Source organism: Amblyomma maculatum, chromosome 1, assembly GCF_055883805.1.
Source record: "Amblyomma maculatum isolate TAMU_Amacu chromosome 1, ASM5588380v1, whole genome shotgun sequence".
NCBI classification, from domain to species: domain Eukaryota; kingdom Metazoa; phylum Arthropoda; class Arachnida; order Ixodida; family Ixodidae; genus Amblyomma; species Amblyomma maculatum.
The window spans coordinates 226,980,781-227,002,350 of record NC_139344.1 but is presented as its reverse complement, the minus strand read 5'-3'; the positions used below and the strand labels follow the sequence as shown (position 1 = coordinate 227,002,350).

The 21,570-nt window shown below is 43.6% G+C and overlaps 1 protein-coding gene across 3 annotated transcripts; it reads left to right on the top strand.

Annotated features, from left to right (window-relative positions):
• The first annotated feature begins 234 nt into the window (after window positions 1–234).
• PDCD-5 (programmed cell death 5) lies at window positions 235–14,894 on the top strand. 3 transcript variants are annotated; one of them, XM_084590458.1, is made up of 5 exons: window positions 235–396; window positions 1,063–1,171; window positions 5,004–5,095; window positions 5,556–5,627; window positions 9,444–9,635. In XM_084590458.1, exons 1-5 carry the CDS (start codon window positions 331–333, stop codon window positions 9,618–9,620), a joined length of 516 nt encoding a protein of 171 aa, XP_084446584.1. In that variant the 5' UTR covers window positions 235–330; the 3' UTR covers window positions 9,621–9,635. The 3 variants fall into 3 exon arrangements, with proteins under 3 accessions (XP_084446584.1, XP_084446585.1, XP_084446586.1); XM_084590459.1 differs by lacking the exon at window positions 9,444–9,635 and adding an exon at window positions 14,773–14,894 and having other exon boundaries at window positions 239–396; XM_084590460.1 differs by lacking the exon at window positions 9,444–9,635 and adding an exon at window positions 6,838–7,370 and having other exon boundaries at window positions 239–396.
• The last annotated feature ends 6,676 nt before the right edge of the window (window positions 14,895–21,570 follow it).

Sequence of the window (21,570 nt, the reverse complement as noted above, 5' to 3'; positions counted from 1 at the left end):
GAAGACATTCTCAACATTGTGTCCACACGTTGATTGGAACGGTGGTGAGCATCTGCTGGAACCTGCCGGCAAGGCCTTGGCGCCAGTAAGCGCCATGAAGGTAGCGCCAAGGCAGGCCCAACGTTACTAGTAACTAGAACAAGGCAGACCAAGCAGACCAAGGGCCTATCGGTAGAGATTCCGGCGCTGGAAAACTTGAGCCTGCGGAAGCCAACGTAAGCCTCTTCAATCCAGGCCGCAAGCCTGCGGGAGCTGCCTTTCGGCTCTTCCAAATTTCCAAAACAGTCGACAGTTGCGTTGCGTCACGGCAGTGAGAAGTAACTCAAAGTTATGGATGACGAAGAGTTAGCGGCCCTTCGCGCTAGACGCCTCGGTGATCTACAAAAGGGACTTAGCGTAAGATGTTTGTATGAAAAAATTTTGCTCGTGAAGGAACAAAGGGACTCTGGTTGTGCGCGTCAACAGTGCTCCTGTCAGCAGGGCGTGTAGAATTACGCTTGCAAGAATGTTTATCGCATCACTTAAATGGCATCTCTCACCCATACCATGGCTGTGGCATATTAGAAAACTTGAGTGGAAATTGCGTAGAGAGGAAGTGGGTAACGCAGTTGATATAACTCTTCCGCGCCTCGAGTGAGGCAAACGACACGTGCGTTTTGTCGGCGCTCAGATGTAAACATATCCTTGCCGCCTTGCGCCTTGCGGCGTTGTGTTTGTAGTGTGCGAGGTCCGGGGCAATGAATATTATCGGTACTGTGCTGAAGGGGGCTAGATAGCGGGCTTAACTAGAGTATGATGGACGTGCGCTTAATTCCGAAGTCGTCATAAATCGCTAGTGCAGAATGCCGCACATGCACGCGGGACCTAGACGACTCCTGCGTGTTTTATGTAATCAGCTGGTGTAACCGTGGAAGCTCTCTGGCACCGCATTTCCTATCATCTGAAGTCAACTGGCCGTGACTATTTAGGCCGGTTAGACTGGTTTAGGCCAGGGTGCTAAAAAAGGTAATAGCGTACTGCTCATTGTATGGCATTTATTTTTATTTAATTTTCCTTTGGTAGGGAAATGGACCCGCAAATGCTGATCGAGAAGCTGAGCGAAAGGCGAAAGCTGAAGACTTCAAGAACCAGGTCTTGAATCAAGCACTGACTCAGGAAGCAAGAGCGCGACGTGAGCCTTGGTTAAATATGCTAACCATGTGAATAGTTGCACAATAATAAGTTTGCTTTCTTCGCCATAGTGTTGTAAAGCTTGTCACTGACAAGACCTTTGCGTGTCTAGGTGTTATATTGCGATGCCTAGAAAAAATTCAAAGAAGTTTATGTGGATGTCAAGCAAGTGGGGCTTAACCCCTCCACAAAGCGAAAATTGTTGCATAGGAAAACCGTGCCGGGGCCTTTTTTTTCTTTTTTTTTTGACAAAAGTTTAAGAAAAACATGGTCCAAACAAATATGCCCCCTCCCCCCACCTTTACTGACCCTTTACAAGAGTGACCCATAAAATATGTCTACAAGAATGCGAAAACTGGTGCATCGCATTGCATCCTGCTTCTAGCGCATCACATTCACCAGCCCTGTATACATGGACTCGACAGAGTCGGATCGAGTAAGCCTATCGAGTAAAAAACCAGTTGTTGGGTTCATGTATACGCAGTCGGGTCGAGTAAAATAGCCGCGGAGCGGGTCGCATTAACTCGCTTGACCCGCTTGTCTAAAAGCATGTAGATGCTGTCGAGTCAGGGAGTCAGTCGAGTTATGGCAAACTCTGGGATTAAAAAGCAACCGGAACGGCGAGGAGCGTCAGCGAAGTTGAATGCTTTTTAGCCCTCATCAACGATAAAAAATAATCTAAGCTCTCGAAAGTAAAAGGCAATGGAATCAAATACGAGTAAGAAACTTGCACAATAACTTCAAATCTCGACGCTACACGCCGCTGCGATACTTACTCGCTGGAAAACGAGTTCATGTAGACACCAATAGGGTCGAGTAATGGTGACCTCACTTACTCGACCCGGTGTTGTCGAGTCCATGTATACAGGGCTATAGAAATGGGTGATGCACTAGGAAAGCGTATCGCATGCACCAGACGGCTGGATTGAGAGGAGTAAGTCAACTTTCACTGCGCATGTAAACGCAGTCGCATTGCCTTAGGAAGGTCGTTAGTGCAAGCGGGATGCCCTCACCAAGCACCAAAACATGTAACATCGCTTGGCTCAGCTCTGCCTGTCCTTCCTTGCTATCGCTCCCCTCTGGACTCCTCTTTGCTATCCTCCCTACACAGCAGTTGATGGCCAGCCAGAGAATGTGAAAAAAAAAAAAAAAAAAAAAAGAAAACCTGTTTCGACAGAAGCACCACCTCACTTTAAATATGTGACACCATGTGCTACTGCCATCAGACTAGGGGCAATGCACTAGGTCTAAATGCAGGTGCATCATATTGCTGTGATGTGCTACTGTTGCCTTGGAAACATGGCTGTAAATCAGGCCATGTTGGCAAGCATAAATCTTTGCTGTTTGATTTAGCAACTTGGTACTTGCAAATATCCCGTATATCTAATGTACTGTTGCGCTCACTATGGCCTACACTGGGATAGCAATTCCCTGGGTGCTCAAGTGGCGTAACTCGTACTGAGCGCGATAGCACACTCTGAGCAAAGCTATTGGCAGCACGGCAGCGGTGGCCGCTTCTCGATATAGGCAAAAAGCAAGGCGCCCATGTTCTGTGCGATGTCGGTGCACGTTAAGGAACTCTAGGTAGTCGAAATTTCCGGAGTCCTCCACTACGGCGTCTGTCATAGCCCGAGTTGCTTTGGGGCGTTAAATCCCAGAAACCAAACCCTATTGGCTGCACATCATGCGCAGTGATTTACCGCCTTCAGTACGCTGAATACAAATGCTCGACAGCGTGGCGTGTACTTACGCCAGTACTGCGAAGCGTTGCCTGCTGGAGCCAAGACAATGCCCAGAAATGTGGTGCAACAAACACAAGCGAAGAGACAACACACGCGCACACTACCAACTGTAATATGGGATCTGAACACACTTCCTCTTCACCACTCCTCTTCTTCTACACTCAAGTACCATCTTTGCCAAAAGTAACCAGGCTGCTGCGAAGGCTGACGGAGCAAGTGCGCGGCCGTGTGGCGGCGTTGCGCTCCCTGTGGCTTATTGGTGCTCGTCAGCTCCGAGGGTACAACAGCTGACGTAACTTCGCACCCTCATCCTCGCTCGTTGGATGATAAAAACTAGGCGCGTATGATGTGCGGGCTGCGGTTTCACGTGTGCGAAGCTTGGTTATGCCCAGCGAGGGCATTCAGTATACCGACAGGGCTATTCGCTCTTCTCGGCAACTGCCCTGAAGCAGATGTCGCATTTCTCGCTATATAATTATACGTGCTTGTGTTCTGCAATCCGCTACTGAAACACACCAGCAGAATTGCGCTTTACTGCGTGTTTGATGTGCCTGTACATAAAGAATGATAACGCACCTTGAAGTTTCAACATGCTTTCTCCGAGAAGCCTTGCGTACTGCACTTTTGCGGACCGTAACTCCAGTACGAAGTTATGGGAAAGCTTGTGAACCCTTCCAAGCCACCTTATCTCTCTTATAGGCTTGCAAAATTGTGATAGTCCCTTGGGGAGGCTGTGCATAAATAAGATCAATGTTTGATTCTAACAAATTCTTGCATTTGCTTGTAGGTAAGTTTTGGTATAGGTAACAAACGATAATGAAAGCTTACTCACGCTTAGCCATTATATGCACAGGACTGCTTTCTCGTTTGCGGAACCCTTATTTCAGAACAGCATTTTCTGGCAAATCTAGCACATATTCGTCCTAGAAACTAACAAGAGCTCACCGTGTCTACTATCACCTGCTTTTCTGTTTTCCGCAGTTGCCGAGAAGAGATAATAGCCCCGTCGCTATACTAAACGCCCTCGCTGGGCTCAACCAAGCTTCGCACACGTGAAACCGCAGCCCGCACATCATACGCGCCTAGTTTTTATCAGTGAGGGTGCGAAGTTACGTCAGCTGTTGTACCCTCGGAGCTGACGAGCACCGATAAGCCACAGCGAGCAACGCCGCCACACGGCCGCGCGCTTGCTCCGGCAGCCTTCGCAGCAGCCTGGTTACTTTTGGCAAAGACGGTACATCTTCTCATCATCCTCTTCTTTGCCAAGGGGTAGCGCCACATTTCTGGGTATTATGCAGCACCAACTAGCCCCTCAAGCTGTTATTCCAAGACAATGCTTCACTATGTTTGCAACTGCTGATGATAGCTGGAGCGCAGTTTGATATAACTTGTCTTTTATCGTCGGAGTGAGTGCCCTCTTGACGGGCCCGTGTCATCGCATTTTTCTCGTGGCTGCAGCCAAGCACACATGCACACGCAAAAATCACATTGCGGTTTGCTTATCTCACCAACCCAACATGGCATGGAACTGCTCATGTGGGTTTCGAGTTTGGCCTTGAATCTAAGGAAGTAAAACGTTTGGCCTCTAGAGGCTAAACAACTCAAACCAGCATATTTATTTGTCATCCAGCCTTACAAATACCACACAATCTGTGCTTGCTCTGCCTTTTTTACTCTCCTTGAGGCCAAACTTGAAAGTCACATGAGCAGTTGGGCACTGTGTCGGTTTGATGAGATAAACAAATTGCAATATGTTTTTTTGTGCATGGGTGTTTCACTACAGCCACAAGTGGAACATGGCAACACAGGCCCGTCAAGAGCCCACTCACTTCGATGGCAAAGGTCCAGTCATATCAAACTGCACTTGTCAGTCATTGCAAACATATTGAGGTATTGTATTAGCTCCAGTGGCCAACGCGTCTTGTTGTTGGTGTCAGTCCAGGACGTGCTGTTCTGCTTTTGGGTTAAGCTTGCTGATGGTGGTACTGGCATGCCTTTTGTTGTGTCCATTGAATGCTTCGTCATGATATGTCACGATATGTTCTGATTGCAAATTCTTCCTGTTGTGCTTAGAATTGTTATTCTTTGCAGTCAATACAATTGCTTTGGCCAAGCCTGAGAAAGCAACCCTTGTGGAAAATATGTTAATAAGAATGGTGCAGATGGGACAGATTCAAAGCAAGGTATGTCGAAATTTCTTTGCATGCCCTTCTTGACAGTGAATTGTATTAACTTGTTTAAGATTACTTTAGTCATAGTAAGTGTAAGTGTATATTTTTCTAAGCACATTTTCATCCATTATAACTGTCTTGTTTTCTTTTCGAGTACTATATTTGGGGCTGTGTAGGCAGATAAGTGATTCTTTTACTTAAAACCCATGCCCAGATGTCTGCTTTGAAAAGCAGCAGCACCGCTTGCAGTAAGTAGTGTTTGCAGCAGTTTGTGTGCATGCATGCATGCACGAACACACACACATTCTCACAGAGAGCAACAGGAGCTTGTTATATGTGGTTTATAATTGTTGAAGTACAGAATTCATACAAATATGTTTCCTGCAGTTTTGTGGTGAGTGTGTTCAGTTGAATTTTCTATGATCCACCAGTAATTTAAATCAAATGTAAAGTATTGCATTCAACTTTGCAGCTTCCAGAGTCTGGTCTTATCAACTTACTGGAAAAAGTCAGTGAGCAGACACAAAAAAAGACTACTGTAAAGGTAAGCCTCATTATATTTGTGGCGCCCCGCCGCAGTGGCTGAGTGGTCAGGATTCTTGATTACTGAACCCAAGGATGCGGGATCAAATCCTGGCCGCAGTGGCCACTTTTCGATGGAGACGAAAAACAAAGCAACCATGTGCTGTGCGATGTCAGTGCACATTAAGGAACCCCAGGTGGTTGAAATTTCTAAAGCCCTCCACGGCGGAGTCTCTCATAGCCCCCCCAGGTTGCTTTGGGACGTAAACCTGATAAACCAAACTAGTCCATCTGTGGCTTTGTGTGTCTGTTGCGTACACACAGCTAGTGTTCCCGTGCGGAAAAATGCCGTTATCAGAGCATGTCACCATGAGCTGTAAATAGAGCTGTGGACAGAGCGTCCACATTCTGCTGTCATTTATGAATAAAAAAAGAATCCTGTCCATGCCAGGACTCGAATTACCAGCTTTCCGTGTCCCAGCCGAGGGCGCTAATCTCTAGTCTATGCCGGCTTCATGCAAATGAGTCCAGTATTCTTGTCTAGCATAAGGATGCTGAAGGGTGTTGAGGAAACATAAAGAAAGGTGACTGATAAGTAAACTATTTAAGTAAAAATGAAATAAGGGAAAGAGGAAAACAAAAACAAAAAATAGAAAAAAACAAAGGTACAGAAAAATTAACACTGATAAAAATAAAAGTAAAAATAAACTTGTACCTGTCGGAGAAGGAACAAAATGCAGAATGAGCTCATTAGAGAACTAGGCCTAGAAGTCTCGATGCTTTCGCATTTCTGCATGTAAGGAAATGTGCACCCCTGTAATCTTTTCTTATGCACCTGTAGTATTTGTTGGATATTTTGTTAAAAAAAAGTAGCATTGTACAGAATTCACATGTTTTATTCATATACTTCATGTGTTCGAACAATTTTTTCATGCCAATTTTATCGTGGTCAGTAAAGAAGTGAAGTTCAGAAGAGCTCACTCTAACTAGGATGCTATCCCTGTCTTGTTGAAAGATTTGAACTCTTATTTTTTAAGATTATTGCATTTTGGTATGGTATGCCATTCAGTGTACTTTTTTATTGCAGTTGGCTTTTAGTTCCTCAAAACCAGCATGTAGATGTAAATGGCAGTTTATAGCATGCTTATATATTTTGTAATTTGCAGCAGTAGCTGCATTAAATACAATGTGCAAAACTTAAGAGTACCTCCACCTCCTATGACATGTTTCAGTTGTGAATGGCTCTGGAGGAATAGTGGTGAAAGCAGGCACAGGCTGTATGCCAGGATCCCAAGCAGCACACCACTATTGGACCACCGGTGTTCCACATCTACGTTGGCTCTAGGAGAAATTACTACCTTTTCTTATATTAGATCATTGTTCATGCCATCAGTTGGTCCAGCGTTAATCCACTATGGCACTACCAATATGAATTTACTATTGGCGTGTCCATTCACAGCCCAATAATGACGGCCTTCCTAATCCACTTTCATTCCCAAGGTTGGGAAAACAATGGTTTTCTTATATTGTCATATCGATGGCTTTCCCATTTATGTCGCAGAAATTGACAAGCCTTGCAAAAGTTTATCCTACATGATTGCGCGACTAAATTTTTCTATTGTATGGTGTATGGAGGGCACACAGTTAAATCCCCACTCACTGATAAAGCTGCCATTTTTATCTTTTTATGGCAACCAGTGCAATGAACTTTTTTACTCGCAAGCGACAACGCATTTAAAAAAGAGGCAGCAAAATGATTCAGAAAAAAAAAAAAAAATTTATTTGACTCTTCAATACATGCATTCAGTGCCTGCTAGCACAACACGCACGGGAGGGGAAGGTTTAACTACTGGCTATTTCATTAGAGTGCGAACAGCCTTTCAATATTCAGTCTATACTTATTCAAAATTGTAGACTTGTATCGTTATTCAGCTGCTGGCGATTCAAAATAACCCAATACTTATAAGAGACCATTCGTTATGCATAGAATGCATGAAGGAGGAGGGAAATGGCTCGGGTCATCCAGGGAGATGAGGCTACGCCGCGTGATGAGGCGCCCAGGTATTCAGAAGTATTCCATGGACGGGAACAGTGCCTATCTAGACAGGATGCGTGCAAATCCGGCAAGCATTTGAAGATGAAATCCCGGGAATCAGAAGCAGTCATTCCTTGGTTTCATTATGGCTTCTGCAAAAAAAGAAACACAAGCATTACTGAACCACATAGAAATCTGGTTATTTGTTGAAATACACAAGCGAAAAAGAAGGGGGAACATACATGTCATTTAAAAAATGTGTCCCATGCTGCACTTAAAAAAGAAAGCAGTCAATAATAATTTTAAAATGTGACAAAGCTCTTTCATAAAAAGTAAAAAGTAAAGCTGGTTAGTATGCTGTGTTTAATGATGTCAAGATGACATTGTAGGCGGCTGGAAATTTCCAATAGTGCCTTGTCAACAGATGGACTCGAATGGTAGCAGAACTCTATTCCGATTGAAGGGCATCTGCTCTTTCACTGTTGAGTTGTTTCCAGTTCTAAAATCTTCATAATTAATTACACAAAGGTCTTATTTATCTCCTCTTACAAAACGACGGGGGTTGTGAAAAAAAATGAAACAGAACTGGAAGAAAATAGCAGCAATACATGCGAAATGTAAAAAAATGTGAACATTTCTTGGTATTTTTGGCATTCAAATTACGCTAATTAACAAAATAGACTGCTGCCTTGTACCTACTTGCTCTGAAGAGAGAGAGAGAAGAGGGAGAATATTCTACCTGTTCTGAACAGTTTATTTTTGTAATTTCGCCTAAATCCACGAAACGCGTGAATTTCAATGCAGCTTTGTTTTCTACAGCATAATTTAAAGCAAACAGAAATCTGCATCGCTTCTCATGCTGTAGTTCAGGAGAAGACATTATAAATTAAAAAATCACACGCGACAACCTCCTGACAAAGCAGTTATGGGTTTCTCATGGAAAGGAAACTTAGCAGAATAAGCCGGAAGTATGCATTGTACACCTGGAGCAATTCATGTGCGGCTAAAATTGGGCTAGCAAAAGAAAAAAAAAACAGTACGTAAGCATTACGCACTTCCGTAAAGAGATTAAATGCAAATGAAAATGCTCTCCAATTCTGCTGCTACGTTGCAAAAAAATGTATTCCGAGTGGTTTCGGTGGCTCAAGCAGGAAGAACGACATGGTATCAACAAGTTAGAAATATTTGGCTTCAATGCCGCCGATTATGACGAAATTGACTATTATTTGCATGTGGACTAGCCTTAACTGGCCTGCTGCATTGCAAGAGCAAGCGCTTCCTATCTCCGGTGGATGACCGACATGCTACCCGACGCAGCCGATGGCAGACGACATTCGGAGGATCAGTCTTACCAAAGACGAAAATTAAAATTCTCACGTATTCGGAGAATCAGTCTTACCAAAGACGAAAATTCCAATTCTCACCATTCATTCAGCGCTGCTTTGCGCACATATTAAGCTTGGCAGTTTTCAAAAAGTTACTAAGAACTCGTCCCAGAATTCTTATTCTCTATTCCTGCAGAAAAAAAGACACAGTGTCTCATATACTGTAATATTTTCTGAATGTATGACGAGATGAAATGGCGGGTTTACTCACATATAGGGTATTCCAGGCAGAGCTTTAGAGGTGCACTGGCGCTCCCACAACGTGTCAGATGAGACTTTGTTTCCACAGTCTATGAACAGCTCCAAATATGCTGAGCTGAATCGTTCGACGGTAAATCTTATGGAGGATGCAGTGACGACACAGAGACGCGTTCATTAACACAAACAACGAAAACTATTTAACTTTTGAATTACAAAGGGGGCCGTCGGCCAGAGGCACTGCACAAACGTCTTTCCCGTCCAAAAGGCAAGTGTAAAGGAAGGATTCAGGGAGCCAAGAATGAGCGCCTCTGTTTTTAGATGGGCAAGTACATTTCCCTTTCTCTCTAGCCCCGCAGCCACTGACAAAGAAACCGTTGACTTGGTTCGAGTATGAATATTAAGTATAGAAATATCGATCCCTCTTTTGATTTAAATAATAAAACTCAATATTTTGTAATTAAATATAGCCAGGCCTCAGCATGGTGCAACAATATCGGGATACTGAGGGACGTGATCCATTGTCGGCTGTTTTTAAGAATGGCTTGGCAGATATTGGAATAAGACGAGATAAAGTAGTCCAATATAGACAGCTTTTAAAACCGGCACGGCCCGTAATGGGAGCACAGTACAAAATGGTCAGATGTAGGCAATTCTTAGAGGTGACGCGTACAATAATGGGTGAATGGAAAGTAAATTGGTCCAGGGTAGCCAATTTCTAAGGGTGGTTGTACCAATACCGGGAAAGCATGGGATAAACATGTCCAATATCGCCAGAATGTTAGAACGGTAGCACCAACATTGGTATAGAAAATGAACGTTGTTCCATCGTAGGATGTGTTGTGGACTGACTTAACCAATGTTGGTCAGACAGCAGCAAAGTTGGGCCTCTGTAGGACCACCATTTGCCAGTTCATTACCAGCATTGGCCCACTGTCTTGTGCTGCCTGGGATGTCGATGGTGGATGTTAAGAGGGGCAGCAAGCCGCTGCCACCAAAGCAGTGTAGCGTTGGAGGAGATGTTGTAGAATAGCCTAACATCAGAGTGGAATTACAGACTGCCTTGTCTGTTGATTTATGTCACTTTTGAATGTTTCTGTTCACTTCTTGGGTGCTGGTTATTTTAAATCAACTTGGCACCAGCAAAGTGCAGAAAACAACCAGGCAGCACATTTTGATCCAGTGGTGATCATAATACTGTGCATTGCTTAATCTCTAAAGAAGGCCAGGCGACTTAGGTAGCTGTATTATTGGCTTGTCATGTTCATTTAAACTTGGAGGAATGCTATGCTGCCTTCAAGACTAGGCCTCCAGCACATCCTAATTGCAAGCTCAGCGTGCTGACTCACGCTTATACGAGCAGGGTGTCGAACCGGAACCGAATCCGAATTTTTGCCCAGAACCGGAACCGAACCGAACCCGAATTTTTTCCGCCATTTTGGAACTGAATCCGAACCGGAGCAAATCGAAGGAACTGTTCCGAACCGGTTCACGGTACGGTTCCTACCCACTTTTGCTGGCAAGACACATTCATTCTTTTTTCTTTTACCGCTGCTTGTAAAGCGTTCTCCTCACCTCTTTCGTAAGCGACACTGCAGACCGCAAACATCCCAACTGTTGAAAAATCGTTCATTGCAGAAACATGGCAAGAAAAAAGAAAAATAGGTTGCCACGTGCATATCATCATGCTCTGGTGTCTGGCTAACATTTCATCATTAATAAAAAGACTTGCGCATATAACACAGACATAGGAGAAGACAGGACGAGCGCTCATCCTGTCTTCTCCTATGTCTGTGTCTGTGTTATGTGCGCTAGCCTTTTTGATTAATGATGACACACCAACTAGCCCAGCTTACTGCCTTGACTGTATCGTTTCATGCTGAACACAATTTGCCGCTGCACTGCACAATGGCACCACTCATGGAGAAAGTTGCCACATTCAAGAGCCTTCCTATGCAGTAAAATAGCAGCGATAATTCGTAAGCTGAGTTACATATTTAGATGAAAAAGAAATGACGAATCTTAAAACTGTTACGCAAATAATTTTATTTTCCTATCGTTCGATGGCGTCGCGATGAGTCACATAGCGTGCACAGTAGTCGTATGCGATGCGACGCCAACATATGCAATATGGTTGACCGAGACATCAGAATTATAAGCAGACTGATGGGGGAATGCTGTTCTGTGTAGCAGTTACCCGCCAGTCCTTGAGTTGTATCTGAAGTAACTTAGCACAAAGATCAATCCATATGTCGATTCCCCTTTTGTCTTCTCTTTCTTTTGTCTCTAGCGATGACTGCTCGATTTATTTTCCTTAGCATCTAAACTATGCTAGGATTGAAACTCCGATGTTCAAATGTGCATTCTGGGTGGAGCAAGGAAGTCGGCAGATTTACTAGTAGGGGTAATAATTCACAAGCTCTATTTGGTGCGCTATCGTTTCGGCCCATACAACCACGGTGTCGAAAAAAAGAATGCGTTTCATCGCTTTATTCACCGTCACTGATGCGAATACCTAAGAGATTTTAGAAAGTGGTACAGAAAGCTAGAAGTGCACTATTGAGAGAAAATGTATTTAATGAGTAAGCTGGTGATTGGTTTGCACGGTGACGAGGGAGGTCTGGACAAAAACCTTGAAAAGCAGGGAGAGGGACGAGGTCAAGTGGACCGAAGAAGCCTGCGACTAAGCCCTAAAAAACACAGAAGAGAAAAGTAATAGTGCAACCGGTGAACTACTGTCTGAGGTACGAATTTACGTCGACCAGCGAGGAAAGGTGCTGAGCAAAACAGCATTTGGTCGTTGCCACATGGTAGTGGCATCGTAGGATCGCCGGCGGCACTGAAGTACTGCTACAGTCAGCAGCAGAATCTCACTCTAAGTGGTTACATGCAAAGAATAAACTTCAAGCGTTTCTTATGAAAAGAGAAGACTTCCTGCAGAGATTCGGAGACAGCTGCAGTTTTCTCAAAATTGATGAAGTACAGATGCTGCTCTACGCATTTGAAACGTTGCCCAGAATAAGCAAAGACTCGAGTGTTTTGAAATTTAGGGAGGAGGAAAAGTTGCGACGCCCAGAATTGTAATTAATACCTACAACAACTCTTGCTCTGTGCCGTGCCATCTACATAAGTCAGCGTCGAGAGAGCATTTTCTAGACTAAAGTACAGGGTGTGTCCGGAAAGCAATGCAATTTTACCGGTAGAAGACAAATCATTCAAGATATAGTTACAAACGTTTAAAATTCTTGTTAGTGGTCTTTGGCATCTACACATTTTTACCAGCGACTCTGCCATGGACTGTACGCATCCTGGAAGGCGTTGACAGGAGCCTCGTTTAGAGCCTTTGTCACGGCGGTTTGGATCCATTGAATGTCCAAAAACGGACTCCTTTCAGGGTGCTCTTGACCTTTGGGAACCGGAAGAAGTCTGGCAGATCCAGGTCAGTGCTATAGAAGGGCCTGGGCATCGTCAACTCCCGTACACGTAGAGAGTGTGGCTGGAAACGTTGTCGTGCAATTCCCAGGTATCGCCGATCTCCTTTCCCGCTTGAAGGACCCTTTTTCTCAGTCTCTCGAGCACATCCACCTGGTAGACAACATTGATTGCCTGTCCTTGGAATACAAATGAGTTGTCAACTACACCCTTCATGTCAAAGTGACCATTTGCATTGTTTTAATTACGGCTCATCGTTGCCGTCTTGGGGGCTCCGAGATTTGCCATCCGGAACTTTGGCGGTTTGCGGTGCTATCAGAATAAGACAAAGCAGATTTCCCATATACTTGCTGAATCATTTGATAGATCTCGGCGAGACTCTCATTTAGTTTATTACAGAACTTGATTGCGTATCGTTGTCCGCATGCTGATGTCATCACACGTTGTGACAAGGGCACTATCAATAGGTACACGGAAACAGCGGTTATGACGCTCCTAGAGCTCAGAGCAGTCTGCGCCAGAAAAAAAATATTTGCCTTACATTTCGGACACACCCTGTATATATCCTCTCATTTCATCGAACCCGGATGACTTCAACAATCCTCGACACTGTCCTCTTCCTTCGGTCTTTCTATGCTGGCAAATAATAAACTATTTGCGACCAGCCATGATATCATGTCATGCTGGTTGTAAATTGTGCGATTTAACATACCAGTCTAGCCACAAAGTGGTTCTAGAAGAAGGTATATAGCACGCCTATACAAGCAACCATGACGCGCAACAAGACGGCGGTCGCATCACGTCGCGGCTACCAGAGTGAGACACATGCGATATTGACTCCAACTCCAATACGTGGCGAAGGGAATTTTTGTCAGCATCTTTCGGAATACAACACATAGGTGCATTTGCGTTTCACCTTCATAGAAATGCCAAATGCAAAGGCGTTCGCATTTTGTGCGGTGTATAGTCGCACATGGTATATACATAGTTAGTCTCAGGGTGTGTGCTTGGTTCGACCTTGACCTGATTTCAAAGTCCTTTAATGGGAGCTGGGCGAAACATTGTTGTACATGTAGTAGTAGAGGGTTCGCTCTGAAATAAAATTCATTTGAAATTTTATGTACCTGAAAAGCGCCGCTGGAAACTTTATTTTCTTTTGAGTTTCAGTGAGTGACAGCTTTAGTTGATTATGTGCAAAGGAAAATGATTATTTTCCCCCTTCCTGATCTAATCGTTAGTCACTCATAAGCATTTTGCTGGGGTCCGTACAACCAATTTGAGCCCGTCACATCTGACGACAAACACGATAGACAGGCTGCTATAAAAATTTTATCCTTTTTATATATTTGAATAAGATAACTCAGTATTAAAAATGTGGGGTAAAAAAATACACCTGAATTTTTTGTTTTTTTTTCTGAATCTGTTTGAACCGGTTCGGGCAGGGTTGAACCGGTTCGAACCGGAACGGAATGTGTCACCGGAGCCGAAACTGAACCCGAACCGAACCCGAAAAAGTTCCTGTTCAACACCCTGTATACGAGTGCCAAGCTTCTAGGCTTTGTGATGTAGTATTAGAAGTATGAATGCAGTACTTGGATTAGGTTAAGGGGGAACATTAATATACCAAAGTTTGCATTTTTCTGTGCCATTTCACATGTCTCTTATGTCCATAAATAACTTCACCTATCAAAGCCCTCTTCCTTGCCCTTTCTCCACTCTACCAGCACAGAAAATCATAGTTGCGGTATGCAGAGAATCATAGTTTATACTAAGCTCTCTGCATTTGCTGTTAATATCTCTCTCTCACTCTTTTTGTGTGGTCGGATGTAAGGTCATGCTTTCAAATGTACCTTCCTAACCTGAGCAGCTGAAAATAGATAAAACAGTAGTATTGTCATGGTGAGTGTTACGTTAAAAGATGTCTTGGAGAAAAACTGCAATTATTACATTGCAGGTGCTACTTGGAGGCCATGGACTTAGTTGTAAGCTGTGTAAGGAAGCAAATACTAAAAGTTCACATATTTTGCAACTGTTACAATGCTCAGAGACCTGTTTTCATTTGAAATGTGCCACATTTGCTTGCTGCAATGTTAAAGCTATGTTTTTTGGTGTTGCAGTTTGACAGGCGCCGAGCTGGTTTGGACTCTGATGAGGAATACTGAGGCAAAGTGGGAGGTTCTTGTAAAAGATTTGGAGCAAGCGCACTTATGTAATAAATTCAACTGCACAATGTCTCGTATGTTTGCCTTGTGTTTTTGTTCAAAGGCACACTTTATAGGTTAATTGGTATGCTTTGAAAAATATTTTTTTTGCATGTGCAACTCCATTAGATGATGTCAGCAGATGCTAGAGCAAACAGAGCTGGCTGTTGTGCTGGCCTAAACACTTGGTGCACCAGTTGCACACTAGCGTCTTGGACGAGCAACGTGCCTCTGCATCTGTATTTTAAGTTGGGTGGCCCAGAAGTTTGGGGACATGTTTCTTGAGTGAACCTATTTTGCCGAACTTATGTTGTTAAAGTGATATTATTGAAGTTACAGGTGCCCATAAAAGTTTTTGGATCACTGAAATTGCAAAAACCAGAATTTCATTGCCCCCTGAAGGTGCTGCAAAGCATTGAGGGATGGATTATTGAGGTCGCACAGACAAGTGCTGACAACACCGTTCAGGTCATGGCTGTATGATTAGATTGCTGATAAACTAAATTTTGTAGCGCTAGCTACACTGGCTGTGGTTGAGCAGTTTCACGCGGCTCCTGGTGAGCCGTGCTGCGCAAGTGCAAGGAGCAGTGACTTCATACGGCACGCAGCTGGCACGCTGGAGCCGCACGCTCCGTACTTGCAACGCAAGTACGCGTGCGCGTGCCTCGCCGGTGTGCACATTCCATAGGTGTGACGTCTTAGCCGTGGCAGACGCGCTGGCGCGTGCCCAACTGTGCACCTTCGTTGCGTAGTAGCTAAGACTGACGCTGCCTGAGCGCTCCGCCACCGCCACGCGCGCCTCGCCGGTCTGCACATTCCAGAGGAGTGACGTCTTAGCCGTGGCAGACGTGCGTGTGTGTGCGCCTCCGTTGCGTAGTAGCCAAGTCTGACGCTGCCTGCGCGCCTCGCCGGTCTGCGCATTCCAGAGTAGTGACATCTTAGCCGTGGCAGATGCACTGACGCCAACGCGTGCCCAGCTGTGCGCCTTTGTTGTTTAGTAGCCAAGTCTGACGCTGTCCTGGAGCTGCTTCATAGCGCCGCGCATGCGCAGAGTTATCAGTGGGCGTATATATACAGCGGGGCGTTTGCCAGTGTGGTATAGCCATGGAGAAGGAGAGCGAAATTGCTGCTCAGCGGCGCAGAAAAGCAGAGAAGCTTAACTCAGAGGATCCCGAAGTAGTTGCCTTGCATTTGGCGGTTGAGCGTACGAAAAATGAACCACACTTCAGAGGAGGTGAAATTCAGACTTCACTCTTTGCTAATGCATGCTAATGAAGGCAAGCAGTTTGCAAACAACATTGCGGTTTGCTTAGATAGCCATTTGCATATTGTGGAGGCTTCATCTCCAATACTACTATGACATGGCTCCCAAGCTATTCAAGCACAGTCATTCTTTGCTGTACCCACCTACATCAATACAACTAGGTTTTATTAGTGGTTCATTATGTGTTGAGGTAGCTGTGTGTGTACCTGTTTTGAGTCGCAATATTGGTAGTGAAACGCAGTGTGGTCAGTATAACCATGATCATATTACACTGGTGCATGAAATGAAATTGAAATGAACAGACTGCTGCACTGAAAATGCCAGCCAACCTGGACAGCAATCAATCTGTATATTCCTTAATTTATATATTTGCAAAATACATGGCATAAAGTGGGAGGCTGCTTTGCTTCGGAAGTTGACTGACTGCAAAAGCAAATTCATATCGCAGTACATGCGTTCAGGTTCTGAGTAGGCGTAGTGTTACCGTGTGGTGCTTTGTTATGACCACCGACATCTCTCTTTGTGGTTCGCTGCATCATGGTTTCTCCTCTGTGCCTTCAGCTTCTGCCCTTCGTTTATGCTGCCTACTTTAGAGATTTTCAACAATTTTTTTTACCTCTTTCCTTATGTTACCAGGTACTCAGAAATGCGAGTCTTACTACATGTCTTAATTCTCAGCTGAAACGGTCGGGCACAACATGTCTCAAGTGACGCTCCTCCACATTCATACTGTCACACAAAATTCCTTGCAGTGAAGTAGTTAATTGTTTCGCAGTTTTCTCATTATTTGAACAAACAGCATATATCACAGCAAAGTTATAAGCTCGAGGATTTTGTACTTTTGCTTCTTTTTCTTTTATTAGGTAAACATTTAGTTTATAGGAAAGGCATAATCTGTCGCACTTCTTGATAAATACCTGAACCGCACTGTATGGGACGGGGGGAAGATTGGAGTGAATGACGTACCATAGTAGTCAAATGTTGTTTGCTTACAATTGTGGTTAGCCAGCAGGGTAATAAAAGACTCGGCGAACCATTGTTGCTACTATTTTTTAGGTTGTATTTTACTATAAGTCTATTTCATATCCCATTACTAGCCGACCAGCACCTAATAGACTCATTTAAATCACTACCAAATACCGCTACCGTGCGTCATCAGCATACGCATATTGGCTTCCCGAAGCAGGTGTGCCAACAGCTGGTGGGCAGGCATTTGACATCCTCAAGGCTATCTAGGCATGCACACTCACGGTATGCAGTAGTGATATGCGCTTTATGCTATAGGTCTATTAAAGAAAGTCTGACTAGGTTTTGCTTCTTTTTTTTTTTTTTTTTTTTTTTTTTTTTTTTTTTTTTTTGTGGGGGTACTTGGGGGATTCTCTTCCTGGCTGCTTTTTTTTTCCAGGTGCATGTGGTTGCCCTTTGCTGCAGCATCATTATGCTGAACTTCACCAATGCCTGTAATGCCTAGCTGAACAAATGTTCGCAGGTTTTCCACTATAATATGAAGCCCCATCGCAATGGCTTGGTGGTTAGGGTTTGTGTTATGTCTAAGACGCGGGTTCGATCCTGGCTGTGTTGGCCACGGTTCAATGTAGGCAAAACTCAAGGCACAAAAACCCCAGTCAAAAAAAAAAATTAACAATTGGAACCATTTCGATTCCCAATTGAAACCAATGGTATTTTTGGACACTTAAGCCATTGCAGCAAATGGGTAAGACCTATTGCATGCAATGAGTCCAATGGGACATACCAATAGAATTCAATGGGCAAGACCCATTGCATGTGATAGACAAAGTGAGACATGTCATTTGGATCTAATGGGTCACGCCCACGGTGTACAATGGGACATACCAAATGGGGCAAAAGAAAAAATGCCAATTTACATGTTTGCTAGGCATGTGGAAAATATGGGGATTACATGCTTTATGGGAATTAAGGCTGACAGGTAAGCATACATTGCACACGAGAAACCCTATACCATACAGTCGGACGCTAACAGCATAATACATCATATATACATCCAGTGCACACACTTCTGCCCCCTTTATTACACCACTTATTAGATGCAGGCCAGTGGCTCTTGTTAATGGAGTGTTTTCATTGAATTTTTTTTTTCGTGGCTGTATTGTAGGTGATGAATATGATTTAGTTAAGTTGCTAATAGCTGCTGTTATGAAAAAAATATTTGTTCTGCTTTATGTGAATGTTCACGTGGACACATTGCATTTGGATAGACCCTTTGGATGCAGTGGATAAGGCCAATTGGGCTGACCACTTGGTAAAGATTGATCCATCTGAGTACCTATTTGGAACATGAATAAACCAATACTACAGTTGTGCATAAATGGCAGTCTATACAGGCACAACTCCAATTGGGCTTTTTGACTGGAACCAACTGAGAGTTCCTTTGGAATGAGGATTCTCACTGGAGCCACTATAACTCTCCAATGTCTTCCAGTTGGAATCTGAATTTCAACTGCAACCCATCGGAATCAGTTGTGATATGTCAGTGGGTTCTGATGTCGTAGTACCATGAAATTATTAATGGTGGTCCATGTTATTGAGGAGACCTCTCATACACTTGACGACACTAGTCTCGTGCAACATAGGGTCTATTTACCCCCTAACTCTACTTCCCTTTTCCTCCTCCTCCAGTGGGGAGCAGCAGAGCAGGGCCTCTTTACTGCCAGCCGACCTCTTCACCTTTCTTTTTATTAAATCACTCTCTCCAGTCGTTTCCAGCTGCTTTATTTTTTTGGCTGGGGCCCCAGGTAGTAGAAATTACCGGAGCCCTTCACAACGGCGTTCCGCGTAGCAGACGTAGTTTACCTCAACATTACCATACCATTATTGTAGTAACACTGGGAAAACAGGATAACACTACGATCTTGACTTCACGAATTATGTTGCGTGTCGGGCATTCACAAATTAATTATCGGCCCAAAAATACCGAAAAACACTTGTACGTGTTAATAAACTTTTTCTGTATGCAGTATTTCTGAAGTCTGACATCTATGCGTCATGCTTGTCTGCAGATGAAATGTAGCTTTTAGTAATCCCATGTTTAGTGTCATATCCCAGACAGCACACAACGCCCGATTGATGTCCGAACTTGGCGGCAGAGTTCGGACGTCCGCTGGAGTTCATACAGAAGGTTGAACCTGTACGTCTAGTGGACAGCTGCCGTACATCTGCCACTGGATTTGCTTTTACACAGCTATGATATAGTTTGTAGTCGTTGTGCTCATCTGAACTGTGTATAAATCAGTAATGCCATTGAATCTGCATTATATGATGCCAGAGCAAATGATGCGATTGAACGCTTTCGATTAAACGCTTTTTTTTTTGTTTTGTGCATGTTTCATTGTTGCATTCAAAATTTTTTGACAAAAGATGCAATGACCATAAAACATTTTTCTTATTGCGATGTTGCGGTGAAACTTTAATCATAGGCTGAGTAGACGCAGTAAGCTCAAAACAAGTGAAAGTGAACCTACTCTCAAAAAGACCTGAAAAAGTTACAAATAACTACGGCTGTTAGGAACTGCTAGTATTGTTTTGAAGTGAAAGCTTCACTATAGCAGTAGTTTGAGCCTTCAGCGTTGCGCCGGTTTTCACCTTCAAGTGACCTTGGCAGATACTGCACCTTTCCTTATAAGCCAGTTTATAATGGAAGCGAAACCTACTACGCTAGGTATAGCAGCTCTTTGTGTGACACTATATTTGCTCTTCAAATGACCTTGACCTAATTAAGTGCGGGTATCCATAATTTCCTGGTGTTTACCCAAATGTATACTGAGCCTTCCTTTCCCGAAACCTAACTTAAATGGAGAGGCAGCCCTGGGTTGTGCAATGTCACCTTGAACAACCTTAAAGGTCAAAGACAGATACTGCGCCTTTCCTTATAAACCAATGTACAATGTACAAGAAAAAAATATGAAAACATGATCTTGACCTGGTGTCTGCAATTCCATGGTGTCCACTGAAAAGTATAAGGCTCCTTCCTTTCTCAAAAACCTAACTTAAATAAAAATTATGAAAAAAAATTACAGATTTCAGATTCCACGAATTCATTTCAACCTGCCATAGACACTTTTTCTTGCGCTGCATTATTAGCAATTCAATTTGCATGCACTGTTATGGCAACGTCTATTTTTCTGTATTTCATCTTTTTGCCACTTTTGTTTGCTATAGTTGATTTTACTACATATTGTTATTTTGTTGTGCTTTGCTATATGATTATCTGTATTTTGTATGCACTGTATCGATTGCCTGACTTTTCTTCTTTCCTTAATGCTTTTTTTTCCCATTCGTCATTGTTATGTATTTTTGTATTCTTTTCCTTTGTTTTTATGCTAATGTATGGCCCTTTCACACCATTGTCTCCCCCCCCCCCTTATGTAATGTCCCTGATAGGGATCTTTTAGGGAATAATAAATGATGATGATGATGATGATGAATTGAAAAGTGGGTGTTAGGTTATCTCTGCAACACAGCTTTTACTCTATCACTAGGTTCAAGCTATGGTTAAACCCCCACAATTTTTTGTTGTGGCTTGGTGCGGCTGGCGCACTTTGTTCACCCGCCAACCCCTATGTAAGTATTTCACTGAACTTGTTTATTTAGTGGAACTTTTCGATGCATCGACACATTGAAGGTGGTGGTGCTTGTTGCACTTTCGCATATGAGGACGGTAAGGAAATGGCTCTGCACAGCAGCCGAACGGTCGAGTGTTTTAGGCGAGACTGAAAGGATGGCTCCGCTCCAGGACTGACATGCGGCTTTATTATTTCAGATGCCATTTGCAGTAGCCAATTTCGTAGGCCAGCATGGAGCAGCACTGTGAGCATGTGCGCAAAATTTCCGTTAGCTAAACTGCCATCCCTGGTGAAAAAAAAAATCTTTTCATTCTCATTTCTTTGGCATGACTAAAAGTGAATATTGTATTATCTGTATTATTAATGTTGAATGATGATTGTCGGTGTTGAATTTGAGCATCATAAGATTTTAAACACACAGGACTTACCTTGACAAGTAATGTTTCTAGCTTGCTTACGTGTAGTATGTAGCACTGACTTGAGCAATCCTTATACTGCAAATTCTTTTCACATTGTCCACCATGCCACTTTTTGGCATTGTCTCTTGAAGTAAATAGCTAGTGTTTTATGTACACAAGGTTGTCCACTTCTAGTTTCAATATGCGAGTCCGTGGCTTGCGCTTTGCAAAACGCCATAGCATCTGTCGTACCTGCACATCGAGACAAAGTGGCTTTTTGTAGAGGCACCAGAAGCTTCAGTTTCACGGTGTCTGCCTCTATGCTTTGGTGCACAGGCGTGCATCGAGGCAAAGTGGCTTATGCATAGAGGGGCCAGGAGCTGCTGCTTTATGTTGTCTACCTCTGTGCTACTGTTCGCAGGCACCAGGAGCTGCTACTTCATGTCGTCTG